At 49.2% G+C, this 23,246-nt stretch overlaps 1 protein-coding gene across 3 annotated transcripts in view; it reads right to left on the bottom strand.

Moving 5' to 3' along the window:
• The window catches only part of PLEKHH3 (pleckstrin homology, MyTH4 and FERM domain containing H3), a 37,981-nt gene extending 20,229 nt beyond the window's left edge, over nucleotides 1-17,752 (bottom strand). Inside the window, exons 1-2 of one of the 3 annotated variants that reach the window (XM_083709449.1) lie at nucleotides 17,205-17,752; nucleotides 16,243-16,358 (exon numbers count right to left, since the gene is read on the bottom strand). In XM_083709449.1, coding sequence (XP_083565575.1) covers nucleotides 16,243-16,358; nucleotides 17,205-17,259 — 171 coding nt within the window. In that variant the 5' untranslated portion in view covers nucleotides 17,260-17,752. Of the gene's footprint in view, nucleotides 1-7,318; nucleotides 7,536-15,434; nucleotides 15,813-16,242; nucleotides 16,359-17,204 lie in introns of those variants that run through there. The other 2 variants (XM_083709450.1, XM_083709451.1) reach the window with 2 other exon arrangements.
• Between the last annotated feature and the right edge of the window lie 5,494 nt (nucleotides 17,753-23,246).

Here is a 23,246-nt window from a genome sequence, read left to right as displayed (position 1 = left end):
CCAGTCATGGCCAACTCTGGGGTTGTGGTGCTCATCTCGCTTTATTGGCCAAGGGAGCCGGCGTACAGCATGACTAAGCCGCTTCTGGCGAACCAGAGCATCGCACGGAAACGCCGTTTACCTTCCCGCCAGAGTGGTACCTATTTATCTACTTGCACTTTGACGTGCTTTCAAACAGGGCAGAGAGAGACTTTGGATTCCTAAGATTTTTGCATTCCTAAGATTTAGAATCCTAAGATTCTAGCCTTAACAATTTAAGCATTATTGGGATACATGGTTATACAGAAAATGTAAAGGTAAAACTTCCAGGTGGCCTTGCCACACTAGGTTGGCAGGAGCAGGGACCGAGCAACGGGAGCTCACCCCGTCGCGGGGATTCGAACCGCCGACCTTCTGATCGGCAAGTCCTAGGCTCTGTGGTTTAACCCACAGCGCCACCTGCGTTAGAAGACAGGTTGGAAGGCTTTGAAGACTGGGGGGGTTTCAAAAGCCAGAACAACACTCTCTGCTGCACATTATTATATTGTGTGTGTGTGTGTTCTCACACAAAAGCAAGAGGCCGGTCCAGAGAGAGATTGGGGGAAAATGCACAGTAACGTTGCCCTTCCCATTTCCTCAACCACACATGGGAGCGAATTATTAATCTGCAATTTTCCCAGGCTGCCTCGTCTGGGCTGCTGCCCCTCCCAGGCCACAGTCTGTCTGGCTATCCACCCCCCACCCTCCCCACTGCACACACCGCAAGCTGCAGCAGCTGAACGGGTTCCTGTATCCTCAGCCGACCTTGGCACTGGGCTCCGGGGCTGTGCAGAATTGCACAAGCACATTGCTGAGTAAGATATAGGCAAACAAAGTCCTATTGTGGCCAAGGCTTCCTTCCTCTGCAAAGGGGGATGGGCAGGCCGGGAGAGCAGAAAAGTCCCCAGCAGAGGGCAAGAGGGAAACCTGGCTTGGTGCACCTTATTCAAAGGGGCTCGGTGGTGTTGGCAGGCGCCAAAATCTGCAAGGAGATTTTTGGCACAGTTAGAGGGGACGGGGGCAGTGCAGGACACACAGCCAGGTCCGGTTTCGACATAGGCCAATGCGCTCCTCCAGGCCCCCTCTCCCTGCCAGAGCAAAGGCCAGGTGGAAAAAACGGGAGAGACGAAATATAAAGCCAGGGAGCTGCTGCAACAGGTAGCCTGTTATAGACGGGGCACCAACTGTCCTCTGGCATTAGAACACCTGTTATAAATCAGATCAAGTTTGCAAGGGCTGCCATAATCCTTGCAGGGGCAGGCGGGCTGGCAGCAGGCGCCAAGAGAGTGTGGAAGGATTATTCTGCAGAAGAAGCAGAGCTGGAACTGGTGGGGAGACCATCGTACACCTTCAAATGCTTATCAAAAAAAAAAGAAAAGTAGAACCCTCTTTCTCCTAGCTCAGTTAATTATCCCCACCCATATCATAAATGCTGCCGGATTTTAAGATCAAAACCACTGATTTGAAGTGGCGAGCTGAGGGATGTATAAATTCAGGTATGCGCCAAAGGCCTAGGGTTTGTCATATTTCAGAAAGTAAAAACCAGGACACCCCAAACGTTGTGGAGCCGAAATAATGCCTACAAAAGGCTGCTATTGGTGCTAGATGTAATAATAATAATAATAGTAGTAGTAGTAATAATAATAATAATAATAATAATAATAATAATTTATTATTTATACCCCGTCCATCTGGCTGGGTTTCCCCAGCCACTCTGGGCGGCTTCCAACAAAACACTAAAATACAATAACCTATTAAACATTAAAAGCTTCCCTAAACAGGGCTGCCTTCAGATGTCTTCTAAAAATTTGGTAGTTGTTTTTCTCCTTGACATCTGGTGGGAGGGCGTTCCACAGGGCGGGTGCCACTACCGAGAAGGCCCTCTGCCTGGTTCCCTGTAACTTGGCTTCTCATAGCGAGGGAACCGCCAGAAGGCCCTCGGCACTGGACCTCAGTGTCTGGGCAGAACGATGGAGGTGGAGACGCTCCTTCAGGTATACTGGTCTGAGGCTGTTTAGGGCTTTAAAGGTCAGCACCAACATTTTGAATTGTGCTCGGAAACGTACTGGGAGCCAGTGGAGGTCTTTCAAGACCGGTGTTATATTGTCTCGGCAGCCACTCCCAGTCACCAGTCTAGCTGCCGCATTCTGGATTTGTTGTAGTTTCCGGGTCACCTTCAAAGGTAGCCCCACATAGAGTGCATTGCAGTAGTCCAAGTGAGAGATAACTAGAGCATGCACCACTCTAGGGAAACAGTATGCAGGCAGGTAGGGTCTCAGCCTGCATACCAGATGGAGCTGGTAGACAGCCGCCTGGACACAGAATTGACCTGCGCCTCCATGGACAGCTGTGAGTCCAAAATGACTCCCAGGCTGTGCACCTGGTCCTTCAGGAGCACAGTTACCCCATTCAGGATCAGGAAGTCCTCCATACCCACCCGCCTCCTGTCCCCCCAAAACAGTACTTCTGTATTGACAGGATTCAACCTCAGTCTGTTAGCCGCCATCCATCCTTGCTTTACATCCATGCTATGCAATGACTACATCCATACAGAACAGCATCATGCGCTGCCATTGCTGGTGATTTCATCTGAATTAGAGGAAGTGGCAGAAGCTAATAATGGTGGGTCATATAGGAGAACTGGGAGATCAAAATGTTGACCAAGGCTATGGAGAAGGATACAAGACAAGGAGAAGGACAAATGCCTTTGCCATCACAAGGTGGAACTAGCAATGGAAAAGAAGAAGCGAATCCTGATTTATGACTCACTCAGCATGCATAAAATCAGCCTTTCCGGCACGTAGGCTGTGTTTAAAATGAATTCGCCGTTCAGAAAATTATCAGCAAAGCAGAAGAAGTGGGATGTTCTGATAATGCTCGAAAATGCAAAACTTTGCTGGGTTCCCTTTTGGTTCGGCAACATGCACCATCTTGCTCTCTTCAGCTTAAAATCAGATGTCATAATTCAGATTATAGCGTTTACAAGCATATTAAAATTCATGCACCAAGCTAGCCCTCGCTTCAACGTTGTCCCAACCTGCAGAGGAAGATGAGCATGGCTGAAAAGACGGCAAGAAACGACGAGTATGTGGAGGCCAAGACATAAGGAAAAGCTGTCTTGATTTCGTGAGTGCCATTGTAATATGTCAGGCTGCATTGTATCTTTAAAAAATCACAGTATGCCTGCACTTTGGCACTGTTGCTCAGCACATATTTAACAGCACTATATTTATCTGCCCAGAGGGCAAGCACTGGGCACACAGAGAGGAAGAAGGGGGCTTGCAACAGAGGACCAGTAGAAGAAAGCACTGTCTGGCAGCCATCCCATTACATCCCCCAACACTTTAAGACCGCTGTGATTCCCTTAGCTCTCAACTATCCTCATGTTAAAGGGATGCGGGTGGCGCTGTGGGTTAAACCACAGAGCCTAGGACTTGCTGATCAGAAGGTCGGCGGTTCAAATCCCTGCAATGGGGTGAGCTCCCGTTGCCCGGTCCCTGCTCCTGCCAACCTAGCAGTTTGAAAGCACGTCAAAGTGCAAGTAGATAAATAGGTATCGCTCCGGCGGGAAGGTAAATGGCGTTTCCGTGCACTGCTCTGGTTCGCCAGAAGCGGCTTAGTCCTGCTGGCCACATGACCCGGAAGCTGTACGCCTGCTCTCTTGGCCAATAAAGCGAGATGAGCGCCGCAACCCCAGAGTTGGTCACGACTGGACCTAATGGTCAAGGGTCCCTTTACCTTTACCTATCCTCATGTTACGGGGGGTGGGGGTGGGGAATGCCAGCTTCCGGAAGCCACGATTTCCCCAAAGCACTAAGCGGCAAGGTTTGCAGCACCGATGGGGCCATCTTCATCCCAAGCAAGGTGGTCATGCAAGCGACAACTCTTGGAATGCCTTCTTCTGCACAATTATTCAAAGTGCAAGAGGCCCGGCCCTTGTTTTTGCAGCTTTCCAGTGGGTACCCGTGCAAGGGCTGGTGAATAAATGCCACAGTCCCGTTCCAGAGACTGAGCTCCTTTGTGGAGTTGAGGGCAACCCAGAGCCTACAGTTTCATCATGGCTGATCAGCAGTAATGGCACACAGACAGGGTGCTTCCAGAACAATGCTTATTATATATTATATTATATTATATTATATTATATTATATTATATTATATTATATTATATTATATTATATTATATTATATTACTGTATTTTTTGCTCTATAAGACTCACCAGACCACAAGACGCACCTAGTTTTTGGAGGAGGAAAACAAGAAAAAAAATATTCTGAATCTCAGATGCCAGAACAGCAAGAGGGATCGCTGCGCAGTGAAAGCAGCGATCCCTCTTGCTGTTCTGGCTTCTGGGATAGCTGCGCAGCCTGCATTCACTCCCTAAGACGCACACACATTTCCCCTTACTTTTGAGGAGGGAAAAAGTGAGTCTTATAGAGCAAAAAATACGGTATATTATATTATAGTATAGTATATTATAGTGGTACCTCGGGTTACAGATGCTTCAGGTTACAGACTCCGCTAACCCGGAAGTAGTACCTCGAGTTAAGAACTTTACTTCAGGATGAGAACAGAAATCACATGCCGGTGGCACAGTGGCAGCAGGAGGCCCCATTAGCTAAAGTGGTGCTTCTGGTTAAGAACAGTTTCAGGTTAAGAATGGACCTCCAGAACGAATTAAGTTCTTAACCCGATGTACCACTGTATATTAATTAGCTTTCTTGTCCCAGCTTTCCTCCAAAGCGCTCCAACCAGCGTTAGAAACTCAGATATATAAGCTAGGGGCCAAATGGTTCCTTAAACCAAGGTTACAGTCGCCAAAAAGGAATGCCCGGTTGCCATTTTGGGGCAAGAAGGCTCTAAAGTCTTATTTTCCATGCTCCAATTTTAGTGTATGTGCTGCCGAGGCAAGCACTAAAATCTTATTTTTCAAATGATGGACTGACTGTGATTCTGTTAAACATCTGTCTAGTTCAGTTGACAACCTTGGACTAGCTTAAGAACTTTGAGAACTTATCCAGGGACAATCCACACATATAATGACCTATTTGCCCCTCTTTTTCTTAACAGTGACTGCTCCTACTCAGGCTGCACAGAAGAAGAAGAAACAACAATTTGGTTCCAGAAATGCATTCTGATTGTGCAGATAAAATAGAATGGATATAATTCTACAGGACATGGCACTAGTGTGTGAAAACAGTCCAGATCCAATGGTCCCCAGATGATAGACATGTCAGAAACCATCCTGGAGCCCAGGCATCTTGACTTAGCTAATTTCAAAAATTGAAGATGATGTCTGTGGCTCTTCCCCTTTCCGTATTATCCTCACAACAAGCCTGTGAGGCAGGTTGGGGTCAGTGGTGGTGAGCTTCATGGCTGAGTGGAAACATGGACCCTGGTCTCCCAGGTCTTAGTCCAACACTCATCCGTTGCATGATGAGCCCACCAGGAGTTGAGACTGCTCTCCTAGAACCCTTCTCAGATGACTTCCTAGCAGGATTAAGCTACCAGAGCTGGAAACTGCAGGTCCAGAGTCTTTGTGGGAGAAGGCACTAATTTGCTTCCGGCAAGGAGAACCCTGGGCAGAACTCCTCAAGGTCTCCTCAAGGAGAGAGACTTCCAGCTGTCTATCAGGCAAGACCTTTCCGCCTGCCTTGCCCCACCCTCCAATCTCTGCTTCTCTCTTTTTTTTAATAATAATTTGTATTAAGTTTTCCATTTTAACAATCCAATCAGATCACATTGCATATTCCAAATTATACAAATACATCTCATATAATCCAAATATTCTGCCAAATTATAATTTTTTGTTGGGGCTTCCCATGCTTCAAGTTCAGTGGGGTTCCAATCATCTTATGTTTCTACTGCCTTGAGTTTCCAATAGTTCCTTCTTTAAATCTTCCTGTTGTTATCCTTCCTTCCTTCCTTCATGGCTTCTCAATTTGTATTGTATTATTTTATACACTGTGACTTGCCGTTGTTTTTATTTATTATACTTTAGAAATTATTTATTGTAATTGTTAAGAGTGGATTTCTGTTTCATTTTTCTACGCTGATATTTAATATTCTATACTATTCTAGTGGATTGTTGAATCTGACTTTATTTGATATAAGTTGCTTATTTCAAAGTTATGTTTTATTATCACATTTTTGGATTGGATTGTTATATGGTGTACATTCTTTGCCTCTTCAGCTTGTAAACCGCCTTGGGTATAGTGAAATAGAAAGGTGGTATACAAATTAAATGTGAAATGAAAAATGAAAATTAAACATCCCTCCCCTGTTCTGACAGGTGTCCCTTCCTCCTTCTCCAGGAGAAGGGAATGACGCCATACTATAATGACCAGGCTCAGGAAGGCTTTTTAAAGTTTAATGGTTGTTTGTAGCAATTATCTCAAATTTGCATGGTAAGGAAGGGCCCTCTTTGAGTCTGCAAGCCCTTGTACTCACCGAAAAAGCACCTTTACTTGAAATATTTCAGATTAGCAGTCTGAACAGTGAGGGACTGGTGGGGAGAGGGAGCAAAAAGAAGTCAGGTAATTCTCTTTGCTTTCTTTGGTAGGGTTCTGGTTGAGGTGAACAGAGTACAGTGGGACCTCGGGTTAAGAACTTAAATTCGTTCTGGAGGTCCGTTCTTAACCTGAGGTGCCACTTTAACTAATGGGGCCTCCTGCTGCTGCCATGCGATTTCTGTTCTCATCCTGAAGCAAAGTTCTTAACCCGAGGTACTATTTCTGGTTTTGCAGAGTCTGTAACCTGAAGTGTCTGTAACCCGAGGTACCACTGTAATACTTTAGAAATACAGTTGAAGTTGCTTCAGGTTGAGCGCTTTCGGATTGTGCTCTGCAGTGACCCGGAAGTAATAGAATGTGTTACTTCCGGGTTCCGCCACTCGCGCATACGGTCAAAATGATGTCACGCGCATGCGCAGAAGCAGCGAATCATGACCCGCGCAGACGTGGGTTGCGTTGACTTCTGGATGCGAACGGGGCTCCGGAACGGATCCTGGTCGTATCCAGAGGTACCACTGTAAAGTGTTCTGAAATACTGTAGTAAACTCTTTGTAAGAGTTTACCCATTGACTACAGCAGCTTTCACTCCTCCTTCGAAAGAGAGAACTCTACTCCCTTAAAAAGAAAACTGTTTTGGCTTATGGAACTCTTTGGACGACAATCCACATAAATGACAAATCATGGATTTTCTCACTTTGGCAAAGTGGGGTCTGCGGGTGAAAACACGGTTGTGTCTGATCACTTTTCACCACAACCTGATGGAGAAGAGAACTGAACACTTTTCCCTACCATTCTGAGGGCCCGAAATGAAGGAACTTGCATGACTGAAAAATAAATTCTGCATTCCTCTTTCAGAAAGCCTTGGCAGGGCAAAGGCACTGGACTTGGAGATAAGCCACTAAAAAGGGGAATGTGGGGCTAGAAGTTCTTCAATTGCTGTTCCATAAACCAGGGATGAGCCATGTTAGGAAACTCGAGACATATAAGGTCACTGCCAAATGGCAGTTTAAAACCTAGGTTACGGTCGCCACAACAGAATGTCTAGGCGCCATTCCGCCCCCCTAATGAGATTTCTTTTTCCTTTTCTTCAGTTCATTTCTATACTGCTTTATATCTCGAAGAAGAAGAAATCTCAAAGCGCTTTACAACCCATTAAAACATCAAATAAAGAAATCCAGAATAAAACAAATTCACGCAGCAAGGAAAATATTTCAGATCCTTCTCTTTTTGCTCCCCCCCCCCCATATTTATTTGCCTACTTAATTTAGCTCATAGCACAGCAGAAGTACCCTAGGAAGCCAAGGTGATGTATTGGTTAGAGCAGGGTCAGCAAACGTTTTCAGCGGGGGGGCGGTCCACTGTCCCTCAGACCTTGTGGGGGGCCGGACTATATTTTGAAGGAAAAATAATGAACAAATTCCTTTGCCCCACAAATAACCCAGAGATGCATTTTAAATAAAAGGACCCATTCTACTCAGGTAAAAAACACACTGATTCCTGGACCGTCCGTGGGCCGGATTTAGAAGGCGACTGGGACGGATCCGGCCCCCGGGCCTTAGTTTGCCCACCCATGGGTTAGAGTGTCAGACTAGGACCTGGGAGATCACAGTTCAAATATGCATTCGGTCATGAACCTGACTGGGTGACCATGGGCCAGTCACAGCCTATCTCATAGGATCATTGTAACGATTAACTGCTTAGCTGCTTAAGAAAGCCGGAGGAGCCAGCCAGGTGGAAATGACAGGCGCCAACCTGGCATTCAAAGATCTCCAAGTGGTCGCAATTGAACCCATGCCAGTCACAAAACGTGCATGGCACCTGGCTAATTTCAAATGCTGGGTGGGGTGGGGTGGGGTGAGGAAGCTGTGCCCTTCCAGATATTGGCAAACTTCAACTCCCTTCTTCCCTGACCATCGGCGATGTTCCTGGGGACCATCCTAACCCCAGCCAACCTAAGATGGATAGGTAAAGGTAAAGGGACCCCTGACCTTTAGGTCCGGTCGTGGCCGACTCGGGTTGTGGCGCTCATCTCGCTTTATTGGCCGAGGGAGCTGGCGTACAGCTTCCGGGTCATGTGGCCAGCATGACTAAGCCGCTTCTGGCGAACCAGAGCAGCGCACGGAAATGCCGTTTACCTTCCGGCCAGAGCGGTACCTATTTTTCTACTTGCACTTTGACGTGCTTTCGAACTGCTAGGTTGGCAGGAGCAGGGACCGAGCAACGGGAGCTCACCCCGTCACGGGGATTTGAACCGCCGACCTTCTGATCGGCAAGTCCTAGGCTCTGTGGTTTAACCCACAGCACCACCCACGTCCCAAGCTGGATAAAGGTAAAGGTAAAGGTACCCCTGCCTGTACGGGCCAGTCTTGACAGACTCTGGGGTTGTGCGCCCATCTCACTTAAGAGGCCAGGGGCCAGCGCTGTCCGGAGACACTTCCGGGTCACGTGGCCAGCGTGACATCGCTGCTCTGGCGAGCCAGAGCCGCACACGGAAACACCGTTTACCTTCCCGCTGGTAAGCGGTCCCTATTTATCTACTTGCACCCAGAGGTGCTTTCGAACTGCTAGGTTGGCAGGCGCTGGGACCGAGCAACGGGAGCGCACCCCGCCGCAGGGATTCGAACCGCCGACCTTTCGATCGGCAAGCCCTAGGCGCTGAGGCTTTAACCCACAGCGCCACCTGCGTCCCCCCAAGCTGGATAGCATCCTCCAAATCAGGTACCCCCAAACCCGGCCCTCCAGCTGTTTTGGGACTACAACTCCCATCATCCCTAGCTAACAGGACCGGTGGTCAGGGATGATGGGAATTGTAGTCCCAAAACATCTGGAGGGCCGAGTTTGGGGATGCCAAATCCTTAAATTTCCTAAGGGGTCAAGGTAAGGAGTGCCAGGCGTTCGTGACACTACGGCACGCCCAGTTAACACCTATTAGATGACCAGGTTCAGGATCTGGTCTCTCCAGCTAAGCTGCTTTTGTGGTGGTAAGTGAGCTCACGCCCACCCCAGCGCTGCTTTGGAGTAGCACCCCACTGGGGAAAACAGGTTCTGGCAGCATCGCACAAAGCCTATAGTTAAAAGACATGATGAAGTAGCTAGAGCATTTCCCCTGTCCAAAAAAAAAAAAAGTTAGACCCTGAGGATAAACAAATAGAACCAGTTTAGCTTTGCCGTGGTTTATTTTTAATCTTTATATTAAATGTATTTTGGGACACGGGTGGCGCTGTGGGTTAAACCACAGAGCCTAGGACTTGCTGATCAGAAGGTCAGCGGTTCGAATCTGCGTGACGGGGTGAGCTCCCATTGTTCAGTCCCAGCTCCTGCCAACCTAGCAGTTCAAAAGCACATAAAGTGCAAGTAGATAAATAGGTACCACTCCGGGGGGAAGGTAAACAGTGTTTCCGTGCACTGTTCTGGTTCACCACATGCCTGCCACATGATCAGGAAGCTGTACGGTGGCTCCCTCGGCTAATAAAGCGAGATGAGCTCCGCAACCCCAGAGTCGGCCACGACTGGACCGAATGGTCAGGGGTCCCTTTACCTTTATTAAATGTATTTTAATGTATTTTTAATATCTGTTGGAAGCCACCCAGAGTGGACGGGGTACAAATAATATTTTTATTTTTTATTTTTTTAATTATATCATCATTTTGTCCAAGTCCATGCAATGCAAGAATATGCAGCTAACCTATACGGGGATCAAACCTGCAACCTTGCCGCTATCAGCATCACGTTCTAAACAACTGAGCTATCCAGACAAGGATGGTTAAGACACGGGTGCACAAAATCAGGCATGGTATTGGGGAGGGGGAATATCCCCACCCCTTTCAGTGCTAAAACTGAGGGTCACCCTGTTAAATTGGTTGGCCAGCAGACTGGGGACAGACAAAAGAAAGTCACACAATGCATTGCTAGACCACAATTCCCATCATCCCTAAACATTGGCCACATTGGCTAGGGCTGATGGGAGCTGGAGTCCAGGAACAGCTGAAGGACCACAGGTTCCCCGCCCTGACACAACGTACAGTGGTACCTCAGGTTAAGTACTTAATTTGTTCCAGAGGTCTGTACTTAACCTGAAACTGTTCTTAACCTGAAGCACCACTTTAGCTAATGAGGCCTCCTGCTGCTGCTGCGCCGCCGGAGCACGATTTCTGTTCTCATCCTGAGGCAAAGTTCTTAACCTCAAGCACTATTCCTGGGTTAGTGGAGTCTGTAACCTGAAGCGTATGTAACCTGAGGTACCACTGTATTGAACTTACAGCCACAAGAGGCAATGGCCATGGGCTTTGTTGTTGTTGTTTAGTCATTTAGTCGTGTCCGACTCTTCGTGACCCCATGGACCACAGCACGCCAGGCACTTCTGTCTTCCACTGCCTCCCGCAGTTTGGTCAGACTCAAGTTTGTAGCTTCGAAGACACTATCCAACCATCGCGTCCTCTGTCGTCCCCTTCTCCTTGTACCCTCCATCTTTCCCAACATCAGGGTCTTTTCCAGGGAGTCTTCTCTTCTCATGAGGTGGCCAAAGTATTGGAGCCTCAGCTTCAGGATCTGTCCTTCCAGTGAGACTCAGGGTTGATTTCCTTAAGAATGGATAGGTTTGATCTTCTTGCAGGGCCATGGGCTTACATGGCTCTAAAATGGGATTGGACCTATCCTCTATAAATGGGCCTATTGATAGGTATTAGCCATGGAGAGGGCTGTTGGATTCAAGCCCTGCTGTGGGCTTCCCAGAACCAACTAATTCAGCCGGGGGGCGGGGGAGCTGTTGATGGACTCCATCTCCCATCAGCTCCAGGCAACATGGCCACTGGTGATGGAAGATAGGAACTGTAGTCCAACAGCATATAGAGGGCCACAGCTTCTCCAGTCCTACTTTAGCTGGACATTAAGGTAAAGGGACCCCTGACCATTAGGTCCAGTCATGGCCGACTCTGGGGTTGCGACGCTCATCTCCCTTTATTGGCCGAGGGAGCCGGCATACAGCTTCCGGGTCATGTGGCCAGCATGACTAAGCCGCTTCTGGCGAACCAGAGCAGCGCACAGAAACACCGTTTACCTTCCCACCGGAGCGGTACCTATTTATCTACTTGCACTTTGACGTGCTTTCAAACTGCTAGGTTGGCAGGAGCAGGGACTGAGCAACGGGCGCTCACCCCATCGCGGGGATTCGAACCACTGACCTTCTGATCTGCAAGCCCTAGGCTCAGTGGTTTAACCTACAGCGCCACCCGCTTCCAATTTACTACTAACCAGGATTAAATAGGAGGTGCTCAAAGTACTCACAGAGACTCTCTCTGTGTGGACAACCCTGCGTCGAGGAGCTGTGCCATTACAGTGGTACCTCAGGTTACATACGCTTCAGGTTACATACGTTTCAGGTTACAGACTCCGCTAACCCAGAAATATTACCTCAGGTTAAGAACTTTGCTTCAGGATGAGAACAGAAATTGTCCTCCGGCGGCGCAGCAGCGGGAGGCCCCATTAGCTAAAGTGGTGCTTCAGGTTAAGAACAGTTTCAGGTTAAGAATGGACCTCCAGAACGAATTATGTACATAACCAGAGGTACCACTGTATTTATTGCAGTGCCATTATATATAGACCCAAGAGACGGACCCGTTTACGAATGGAATACATCTGAATAGGGTGGAAAGGGTGAAATGGCTGCTGAGCGACACCGATGACTTTGTTACTTATAAAGTAGCACTCTATGGGCCGGCAGCTGAGATGATCAGGAGGAAGGAACTAGACAAAATAGCGGTCAACTGCAAAGGGGATTCGGATATTTAATTTGGCACATCTTACCTGAGTATCTTCTGCTACTCTATTATATTTAATGCATCAAATAATTTTAGTGGTTTTATTGTATGTGTGGTGCCCGATGATTGTTATGATTATTGTTATTGTTGTTGTTGTTTGCTGTTCTCCTTCTGAATGATGCCATGGCCTATGGCTAGTGCAATAAAAAGTTCTGGGTGGCTCAAAGCAGCTTGTGTATATGTAGCCCCCAATAACTTGGTCTCCAATAATTTGGTCTCTTGGTGGCTCTGTGGGTTAAACCACAGAGCCTACGGCTTGCCGATCGGAAGGTTGGCAGTTCAAATCCCCGCGACGGGGTGAGCTCCCTGCTCCTGCCAACCTAGCAGTTCGAAAGCACGTCAAAGTGCAAGTAGAAAAATAGGTACCGTTCCGGCGGGAAAGTAAATGGCGTTTCCGTGCGCTGCTCTGGTTCGCCAGAAGCGGCTTAGTCATGCTGGCCACATGACCCGGAAGCTGTACACCGGCTCCCTCGGCCAATAAAGTGAGATGAACGCCGCAACCCCAGAGTCAGTCACGACTGGACCTAATTTGGTCTCCAGGATTTGTGATGCAGCCTTTTCATGCCTTCAGCCAAATCATCTACAGCCCCAAATTTTGTTTCCTCTTGGAAGGGCAACAGGGCCTACAAATGCAGCCAGAGGCAGCAATGTGTTGGCAAACCAAGGCTACAACTCGCTGGGCAGTCCAGCTTGGAGATCCATTCCCCCTCCTCCGATCCCAGGGCTAGCGCTTCCTCTTCCGTGGACGTCTAATAACACCTCTGCAGAGATCTGGAGAACCCCAAACCTGTTCCTTCCAGGCTGCGGTGATGCATCGACTCCAACATGTCACATCCCGTTCCTCTTGACAGGACCTGCCTTTCTGACTGGAGAAGTTTCAGAGCAGAAAGGTGTGCGTGTGTGTGAGAGAGAAAGAGACTCCCAATTTTCCCAGCAGATCCAGCTTCGGGTTAAGCTAAACCTTTTCAAGTCCCTTGGCCAGCCAGACTGCAATCCGCTTCTCTACAATGTTTTGCCTGTACAGTGGTACCTCTGGTTAAGAACTAAATTCGTTTCGGAGGTCCGTTCTTAACCTGAAACTGTTCTTAACCTGAGGTACAACTTTAGCTAATGGGGCCTCCTGCTGCTGCCACCATGCCACTGGAGCACGATTTCTGTTCTCATCCTGAAGCAAAGTTCTTAACCTGAGGTACTATTTCTGGGTTAGCGGAGACTGTAACCAGAGGTACCACTGTACCACACTTTGTCCAAGGATCACAGGGCGGTTTACAATGTAAAAATACATAAATACATACCATCGTAACAAACAATAACCCCCGCACACTGTTTAAAAGGCCATAGAATGCTTAATTAGCCAAAGGCCTGGGAGAAGAGGAATGTTTTTGCCCAGTGCCTAATGATAGGTAATGAAGGCGCCAGAGTAAGCATCCCTGGAGAGAGCATTCCACAAGTGGGAAGCCACCAGAGAAAAGTCCCTGCTCTCGTGTTGCTGCTCTCCAGGTCTCTTGCAGAGGAAGCCCACAAGTGCAAAGGTCTGCCTAGTATCCAAAGTGCTAGGTCAGAGAAAGGAAATATTTTATTAGAGCGAACAGGCTCATTCTACCCTAGAGTAAGCATCATTATTCCTGTAAAAAAACAACTGGCACAAATCTACGGCTTCAGCTGATGTCAAGAAATTCATCCTTTAGAGCTGGTCTGGGTCCTATTCTGGAAGAGGTGGTTGGGTGGGCAATTGGCAGTACACCTTTTGCTCCCCAGGGAGAAAGCAGAGGGAAGATGAATGGCTTCTTTCTGAACTCCGGTCGCGCTGTGAAGGGCCCTGTAAAGGTAAAGGTAAAGGTACCCCTGCCCGTAGGGGCCAGTCTTGACAGACTCTGGGGTTGTGCGCCCATCTCACTCAAGAGGCCAGGGGCCAGCGCTGTCCGGAGACACTTCCGGGTCACGTGGCCAGCGTGACATCGCTGCTCTGGTGAGCCAGAGCCGCACACGGAAACGCCGTTTACCTTCCCGCTGGTAAGCGGTCCCTATTTATCTACTTGCACCCGGAGGTGCTTTCGAACTGCTAGGTTGGCAGGCGCTGGGACCGAGCAGCGGGAGCGCACCCCGCCGCAGGGATTCGAACCGCCGACCTTTCGATCGGCAAGTCCTAGGCGCTGAGGCTTTAACCCACAGCGCCACCTGCGTCCCAGGAAGGGCCCTGTGTCCCAGCCAAAAGGCAGCCCTGCTCTCTGTCACTCTTGAAGCTGGCCAGGTTTCAGCTCTCCATGACTTCCTTTTGCCCACGGTGAAAAGGAAATGGGCTGGGAGCAAGAGGTGGCCAAGCAGCCAAGACAACAGTTCATTCTGCATAATTCATGGCCGTAGAATTACATAAGGATTATGAGGAGACACCCGCTCCCCAACTCACGTTGCCAGCAAATCATTCCTGCCACTTAGTTCATGCTACCTATCCGGAGGAAGCTCATCCACCCCCCCCCCCCGAAATTAGGAGGATGAGGAGACGGGCAGTGCTGCCCTGGGGATGGCTCCCAAACTGCTTACAGGATGGAGACAAGCTGATGGGGCCGGGGGTGCTATCCTGCTGGTTAGATCGGCGGCCCCAAAGAGCATATATACTAGGTGCAAAAGCGCCTGAAGAAGTTTATGCACGGATATCTATCGCGCCAGCCCTCCTTGTTCCACCTTCATGTGCTCCTTTGCAAATCAAGAACGCAGGTCCAGGGCTGCATGAGTCAAGGCTCAGTAAAGCCTCCGAACACGTTTCAAGCGAATTCCTTTACACTGAGTAAAGCCAGCAATTCTCTCCCCCCGCCCCCGGCGCACAGGACAGAGCTTCCAAAGGCGAAGCCGCAGTTAACCTGCGCGAATTTACGTCCCAGGCGCGTTCAGAACACTTTATCCTACTGGTCCCCCCCCCCCCGGGTATCGGGGGCGCGGGGACGAGTTAAGGCACGCGGGCTCCTCTAGGGTCGCAAAAGCGCAAGGTATTAAAAAAATAAAAGTGAGATCTGCCGGCCAGCTCTGCAGAAGCTGCAGCCCCCGGGCGGGAATAGGACGCAGCAAGTAACTCCGGGAGCTGCCCAACTCACCTCGTCGCCTTTGCTGCGCAATTCGAAGGACTCCTCGGCTTCGTCGTCGTCCGCCCCCCCTTTGCCTGCCTCGCCATAGTCGCGTCGGAGCAAGGTGAAGCCTTGCCTGCAGCACAGCAACCACCACAAGCCGCCGGGGAACGGCATCCGGCGCCTAAGCTCGCCGCAGGAGCCTCGATCCGCGCGCGCAAGGCGAGCCAAGGAAAGGACGGTACGGTGCGCCCAGGGCGCGTTTGGAGACGCCAAAGAGCGACCCTCCCGGCGCGCAGCTCCCCGGCCGTCTGGCGCGCTCGCTCAGCCCGCTCTCGCCCCGCCCCGGCTCTCCCCGCCCCCGCGCCCGAGCTGGGGAAGAGGAGGAGGAGCAGCGCGTCCCGGCCCAGCCCCGCCGATTGCCCCGGGAGGAGCCGCCCTTTCCGGGGGGCCGGCAGCCGAATGCGTCACGCGGACCGGCTGGGAGAGGGAGACAGGCCCGGGGCGCGCTCGGCTTCCTGCTGCCCCGGAGGCAAAGCAGGCGGGCGGGCTCCGGTCTGGTGCCAAAACTCAAGGATCGGGGCCGGGTGGAGCGATCGGGGCGGCTCAGAAAGCGCCGCCGGGACGGGGCTGCGCCTTTTCCCGACTTCGGCCGGAGAAGGGAAAGCGCAGGGACGAGTTGGGGAGGGGTCTCGATCCGAGGTATCTGAAGCCTCTGGTAAGGCGGCAGGGAGGCTTCTGCTCGAGAAGCGCAGTTCTCCTGAGCATATGCAGAGGTTTTCGTTCCTCGGCTGCAGTGGCGTTAACCGGCTCCCCGTCCGCCCTCTTAGGTACACACCTGGAGTTGTAATGGAGGGTAATATGTGATTTCCTGGCGAACTCGGAAGGCAGGTTTCGCACGCCGAATAGCCTCCAACATTCCCCGATGGAGAGAAGCTGCCGTCAACTGGGCAGCTTCCAACATAGATAGAAACATAATGAAACGTTAAACATAAAAACTTCCTTATGTAGGGCTGCCTTGAGATGTCACCTAAAGGTTGTATAGTTACTTATCTCCTTGGCTCGGAGGTCGCCTAACGCCATACCCTCCTACATTTCTCCTATGAAAACAGGGACGTCCTAAGGAAAAGCGGGACATTCCAGGATCAAATCAGAAACCGGGACGGCATCTATGAATCTGGAACTCCCTGGAAAATAGGGACACTTGGAGGGTCTGAAAGATGTGGAACATAATAAAAAAGGAGAGTTGTTCTGAGAATGGGCAGACTCACTTTTTCTCTATTCCCAGGGCAGAGAATGTGTTATATGTAGGGCAGCCAAAGGCCTGACAATTTTCATTTTTAAAAATCCTTTTGCATGACAGAAATTAAGAACTCTTAGGCACGTCAGGTTCTTTGCGGTAGCTCCAGAGAAGCTGCGAAACATTCGACTGGGGAAGACAAGTCCATCAACAGCTATCAATCACCCAACTATTAATTAGCCTCCGTTTTGGGAGGTGCTATGTGATTAAATACTAGGCTAGCCAGCAGTAGGGAAGGGTGGCTGTTGACTTCACCTCCTGCTCTTGAGTTTCCCTGGAGGCGTTTAGTTAGCCACTGTGGGAAACAGGATGTGGATTAGATGGTTTCCTTGGCCTGATCCCACAGGGCTCTTATTAGGCTTTCAAAGGCGGTGGCAGCAGGTCTGCAACTGCTTCTTCCTTCACCCATCAGCTTTTCCCATCAGCTAATGAGAAAACAAGTTGCATCTGAGGTTGTTGTTTTTTAGTGAATTTCGTGGTTTTTGTTGCACTTACCTTACTTCTGAGGAGGCCAAGGATATTCGTGTATGACAGTTCCTTCAGTCGACAAATCATCTCACCAGCAGTCTGCACTTTGCAGCCTCCCCAGGTGCCCAAGTTTCAGCTAGAGCTCAGGGGAAACCTTTATGAAGCAATCTTTCTTGTGAGAGGGTAAGGAAGTGTAAGGAACCAAGGAGGCTGTACATGTGCTTGAGAAATGTTTACCAGAAAGAAAAACATACACCACCCTTCTCCACCTCTCAACAGTAAGGAAGGCTCAAAACCTCGCAGCCACTGAATTTCTAAAGAACCCTGAGAATGATGCAAAAAATAAAGTAGCAATTTTTAGGTTTTTTGCAGGGGATGAAAACTCAAGTAACTGGAGGACAAATTCCAACACAGCACTGTGCAAAGTCTTTGTTATTCTGCCATATTCAAAACAACCATTTTCACATTTGATGTTAAAAATGTGTTTCTGAATGTTCCTCTTGCTCTGTTTATACTACACGTTACTCATGTTGAAAAGAAAGCAGAACAGCATGGAATTTTGACACTGTACATTTTTCTAGCTGCTTGTTGCAGACTGATCTAAAATAGCTAGGAAGATTTCAAATTGCGGTTTGTGGTTTTGCTTTCAAACAGCTGCAGGGAGCCTGGTTTTTATATCTCCCCCCTTGCCATTTTTCAGGTAAAAGACTGGCATGAGAGGGGCATCTGGTGCCCCTTCCATGCCCCTACCCAATTTAGGGGGCTCAGGTGGGCTTTTTTTTTTAGGGGGGAACTGAAATCTATCCTGCTGCAGTCAAAATCTGAAGCCTCCATAGCTGCTTTTAATTGGGAAACATTAAAAGAAATATATAGACAAACCCTGTCATGGCTCTCCTGAATCATATTTCAGAATTTTTGCAACTATGCATGAGGGGAGGGTGAAATGATATTGATAGGTAGCTAAACTGTGTTAAGTTGCGCCAGACAGCTAAGGTGCAATTGGTCGTTTTAGTTGTACGGTCCTAAGGACACCCCCCCCCCCACACACTATTTAGACAGTAAGTAAGGGCTTCAAAATGTAGTAAGATAACCCTGCTGCATTTGTGGGCCTTGTTGCTAATTCAGCTTGGACTTCAGCCTCCCGCAGTGCTCCCCTGATGGCATCGCTGCTGCCCAGGCTACTGCCAAGTAGATTCCTGGAATGGCATTTCTTGCCTGGTCAGTTTATCCAAGACAGCTGACTCTGAAAGGATTTCTGAAAGAATTATGCCCCGAGATTCCACCACCATCCCTGGTTTGGATGCGTATCTGCTTTGCAGGGATCAGAGCTTTTGGTATCTCTCAAAATCTTTACAGATCCAATCTTCAGGGAAGGATGTCAGAAAAGCATGAGAGGGAGGTGTTAGCAGGCAGAAGGGAACGCCAAGTCTGCAGTATCTTTGGGGTGAGGACTCGGTGGGCACAGGATGCTGCCTGTTTTTGGGCAGGGGGAGGGAAGAAAACTCTTCTTTCTATCCCCATATTGCGGGTTGAACTGCACACAGCAATTCTGCAGCATAAATAGGTAAAGGGACCCCTCACCATTAGGCCCAGTCCTGACCGACTCTGGGGTTGCGGCGCTCATCTCGCTTTATTGGCCGAGGGAGCCGGCGTACAGCTTCTGGGTCATGTGGCCAGCATGACTAAGCCACTTCTGGCGAACCAGAGCAGCGCACAGAAACGCCGTTTACCTTCCTGCCGGAGCGGTACCTATTTATCTACTTGCACTTTGACATGCTTTCAAACTGCTAGGTTGGGCAAGAGCAGGGACCAAACAGCGGGAGCTCACCCCATCGCAGGGATTCGAAACGCCAACCTTCTGATTGGCAAGCCCTAGGCTCTGTGGTTTAACCTACAGCGCCACCTGCGTTCATTGCTATACATGTATTGCAGGTTGGAGGGCTTCACTGAGAATAGTCTACAACAGCCCTGCCTCTATAGCGTACTGTTAATTTTGCAGGTGAGGTTGAGATTAGTTTGGTTCCCCACTCAAAAAATTCCCCACACCTCTCAGGTTGCAGCAAAGGTCAGTCTACTTAAATTGCCTCTTTGCACTTCCAGGCGGAACCAGTCACTCAGTCACATGCTGAACTCCTGTTCCAGTGACTTGCATGCAGACTGGTTGCATTTTTAAACGTTCAAAACCTTAAAACACACATACAAACATGAAAAGACCCAAGTTAGAACAAAGACTTCTTCCTTTGATACTAACTCTCCCCCTTGCCCAACCAATTCAGCCACAGGATCAGATTCACATATGCAAACCAGGGCAAACTGCAACATTTTGTTGCAGACTCTTGTTCACTGCTCCCTGACACTTTTGAAAAATACCATATTTTTCATTAATGCCACTTCTGGCTGGAAACCACCTGTTTTTACTTAGTAAAACTGAAACACACATACTTTTAGACAGTGCTTTTTTTCTTAAAAAATGTTTAGGGGTTCTCTCACTTTGATTCAAGAAAACCACCAAATTATAGTTCAAATTGGGCAAAATAAATACAGTAAAGGGACAAAAGTACAAAGATTCAAAAACATTTAGGGCTATACATACTCCTGCGTTCCCCCAGAAAAAAGCACTGCTTTTAGATACATACACGAACAAAGCTTTCAAATTTCTTATTTTTTTACCACTGGATTTTGAAAGATTCTAAGCCTTCAGACCTGTTGATAAAATGTGAGCAGTAATAAGCATGAGCTTGTTGGGCTCAGTGCCTAGTTTTCCCTCAGTTTTTTCTGATTCCCAACATCTCCCACTGTTGAGGTTTAGCAGGGGTTAAACACGCTTGCCCCCGCCTTGGCGTAAATGCTGGGTCAAGCAGCATCTCAGAACAACTGGGTGGGTTCGGGCTGAGCTCTGGACGGAGGAAATGAAGGCCTGCCAAATTCACTCCCACACTTGTCTGGCTGGGCTGGAGACTCTCCTCCCAGTGGAATTTTAACCGTCGCATGTTCTCTTTTCCCCCCTTTGCATGTAAACCCTGTTACTTTTGCAGCCGTGAAAAGTCGCATAGCTCCACACACGCAGACTGCAAGATCGAGAAACGCCCTTTCAAATAGCACCTGCAAGCATTAAAACGCGCTTGAAGTTTGGTGCGCGCATCGTGTCTCGCAGGTGATGCACCCTTCCGAACAGGTGCATCTGTGGTTAGCTTACAGCCATCCGAGCATACTGACTTATTTCAAAGGTGTGCACCCCACTTTTAAAAAAAAGATACGTACTAGAGGGGGCTTCCAACATCCCTGATAAAACAAAAATAAAAACCAACTCGTCACACATTTTACTTCTGAAGGGGGGTGGGGAGTGGGGTATTCTGACACAGTGGCGTAGCGTGGGTTGTCAGCACCCGGGGCAAGGCAAGTAATTTGCGCTCCCTAACCCGTGGATTTGCGCCCCCTAACCCTAACCCCCAGATGTTGCGCCCGGTGCGGCCGGCCCCCCTGCACCCCCCACGCTACGCCACTGTTCTGACATCTCCGTCAATCTAATTCTTTCCCCCCCTTCATAATATTCTTTATTGATTTTCATTAATGTACTCCACATGCACATATTGTATTACATTTTACATTTATATTTGCTCCTAAGAGCCGACTCCCATCTTCTGGCTTTTTCCATCACATCTAAATTTTTCGCATTGTCTTCATCCATTTTGTATATTCTTCTTCTTTCGTATTTGTCCATAGCGTGTCTATAGCCAAACAAATCCTCCCTCTGTCAACCTAATTCAGGAGTCGGCAACCTAAGGCCCATGGGCCACAAGAGGTCATAGGGGTCATTTAACCGGCCCATGAGCTACCCCCAAACTGAGCTGCCCGCTCGCTGAGTCCCTGGACACTGCGCTAAACCGGAGCGGCACAGGGACTCGCTTCCGCGGTGCCGTAAATCGCATCTGCGCAAATGCAGGCACCACGAAGGGATCACCACTGGAGTGAACCGGCCCAGGCGAGGTAAACCTTGCCAACCCCTGATCTAATTGCTTCCTGTTGAGATTTAGGGCTCTTCCATATTGCCTGTTCACTGAGCGTTCATCCTGATTTGCTTGCCCAAAAGTTAACACAGGTACTTAGATCATATCTGGCTTTATCGAGCATTCCTTCTGACTAGTTTATGGGGTGGTTGACAACGAGCGTTTGCCTCGCGCTAATCCTGATTTGCTTGCTGCACAAGTTTCCTACACGTGGTTTGCATGTCCGGAGGCGCTCTTAGTCTCTCTGCATCTAGTCCCCTCTGCTGGGATGGATCTGCTGGTCCATCCCAAGAGGCTCATGGAATCCCCAGGAGTCCAGACAGCCGTGGGGAATTTCCAGTTGCTGCAGCTGGCACAGGTTACTCTGCAGAATCTGAAGATGAGTCAGGCCTTCTGACCCCCTTCCTCCTCAGCACCCTTTTCTGCTTAGCTTATCCTAACTGGCTCCTCGGTAATTTAGGGAGCAAAGGGCAACCAAGCAGGAAGGAAGAATCATAGAATCATAGAGTTGGAAGAGACCACAAGGGCCATCGAGTCCAACCCCCTGCCAAGCAGGAAACACCATCAGAGCACTCCTGACATATGGTTGTCAAGCCTCTGCTTAAAGACCTCCAAAGAAGGAGACTCCACCACACTCCTTGGCAGCAAATTCCACTGTCAAACAGCTCTTACTGTCAGGAGGTTCATCCTAATGTTTAGGTGGAATATTCTTTCTTGTAGTTTGGATCCATTGCTCCGTGTCCGCTTCTCTGGAGCAGCAGAAAACAACCTTTCTCCCTCCTCTATGTGACATCCTTTTATATATTTGAACATGGCTATCATATCACCCCTTAAGAAGAAGAAGAAGAAGAGGAGGAGGAGGAGGAGGAGTTTGGATTTGATATCCCGCCTTTCACTCCCTTTTAAGGAGTCTCAAAGCGGCTCACATTCTCCTCCCCCTTCCTCCCCCACAACAAACAGTCTGTGAGGTGAGTGGGGCTGAGAGACTTCAGAGAAGTGTGACTGGCCCAAGGTCACCCAGCAGCTGCATGTGGAGGAGCGGGGAAGCGAACCCGGTTCACCAGATTACAAGTCCACTGCTCTTAGCCACTACACCACACTGGCTCACACAGAAAGATAGCTGCAGCACAAGAAGTCTGACTGAAGACGCTAGTGGGAGCCTCTTCGGTGGCCGTGGTGTCAAGGAACAAGCAGTTATTTTCCAGCGCTATCGCGTCCTTGCAGTGCCACCCCCAGCAGAACTTTTGGGGTTCCTTCAGGGCTTTTTGCAATCTGGCCTGCCTGGGGACGTTGCAGAGCCCTAGAGGGCTCTCTTGTGACATGTTCTCAAAGCTCACAGAGGATTAGAAAACAACAACCCATGTCTGCCCTGACTCAGACGCAACCGTTGAATCCGTATTTGGAGGTCTCCATAGTTTCACCCGCGCTAGTTTCCGTTGGGTGGATTTCAGTTGCCAAGGCCTGAGGATGTAACCAAGGTGACTGGACAAATGGGGACACACCTAATGTATGCTCAAGCCTTGCCTTCTTGGCTTATTATACTGAGCGGAGAGGGATTGACCAACCTGAGGTGGTTAATAGTCCGATGGCCACAGTGTTCCAGCCCAGAGGAAACATTACTGTACTCTGATATTTAGGACTTCCCATCTCCCAAGACCTGGGACGCATGTGGCGCTGTGGTCTAAACCACAGAGCCAAGGGCTTGCCGATCAGAAGGTCAGTGGCTTAAATCCCCGTGATGGGGTGAGCTCCCTTTGTGGTGTAGTGGTTAAGAGCGGTAGACTCGTAATCTGGTGAACCGGGTTCACGTCTCCGCTCCTCCACATGCAGCTGCTGGGTGACCTTGGGCTAGTCACACTTCTTTGAAGTCTCTCGGCCCCACTCACCTCACAGAGTGTTCGTTGTGGGGGAGGAAGGGAAAGGAGGATGTTAGCCGCTTTGAGACTCCTTCGGGTAGTGATAAAGCGGGGTATCAAATCCAAACTCTTCTTCTTCTTCTTTGTTTGGTCCCAGCTCCTGCCAACCTAGCAGTTCGAAAGCACATCAAAGTGCAAGCAGATAAATAGG

Source organism: Podarcis gaigeae (genome assembly GCF_964106915.1).
Source record: "Podarcis gaigeae genome assembly, chromosome: 13".
Lineage (NCBI taxonomy): Eukaryota > Metazoa > Chordata > Lepidosauria > Squamata > Lacertidae > Podarcis > Podarcis gaigeae.
Note: the sequence above shows the minus strand (reverse complement) of the source record. Positions and strands in the feature narration are given on the sequence as shown.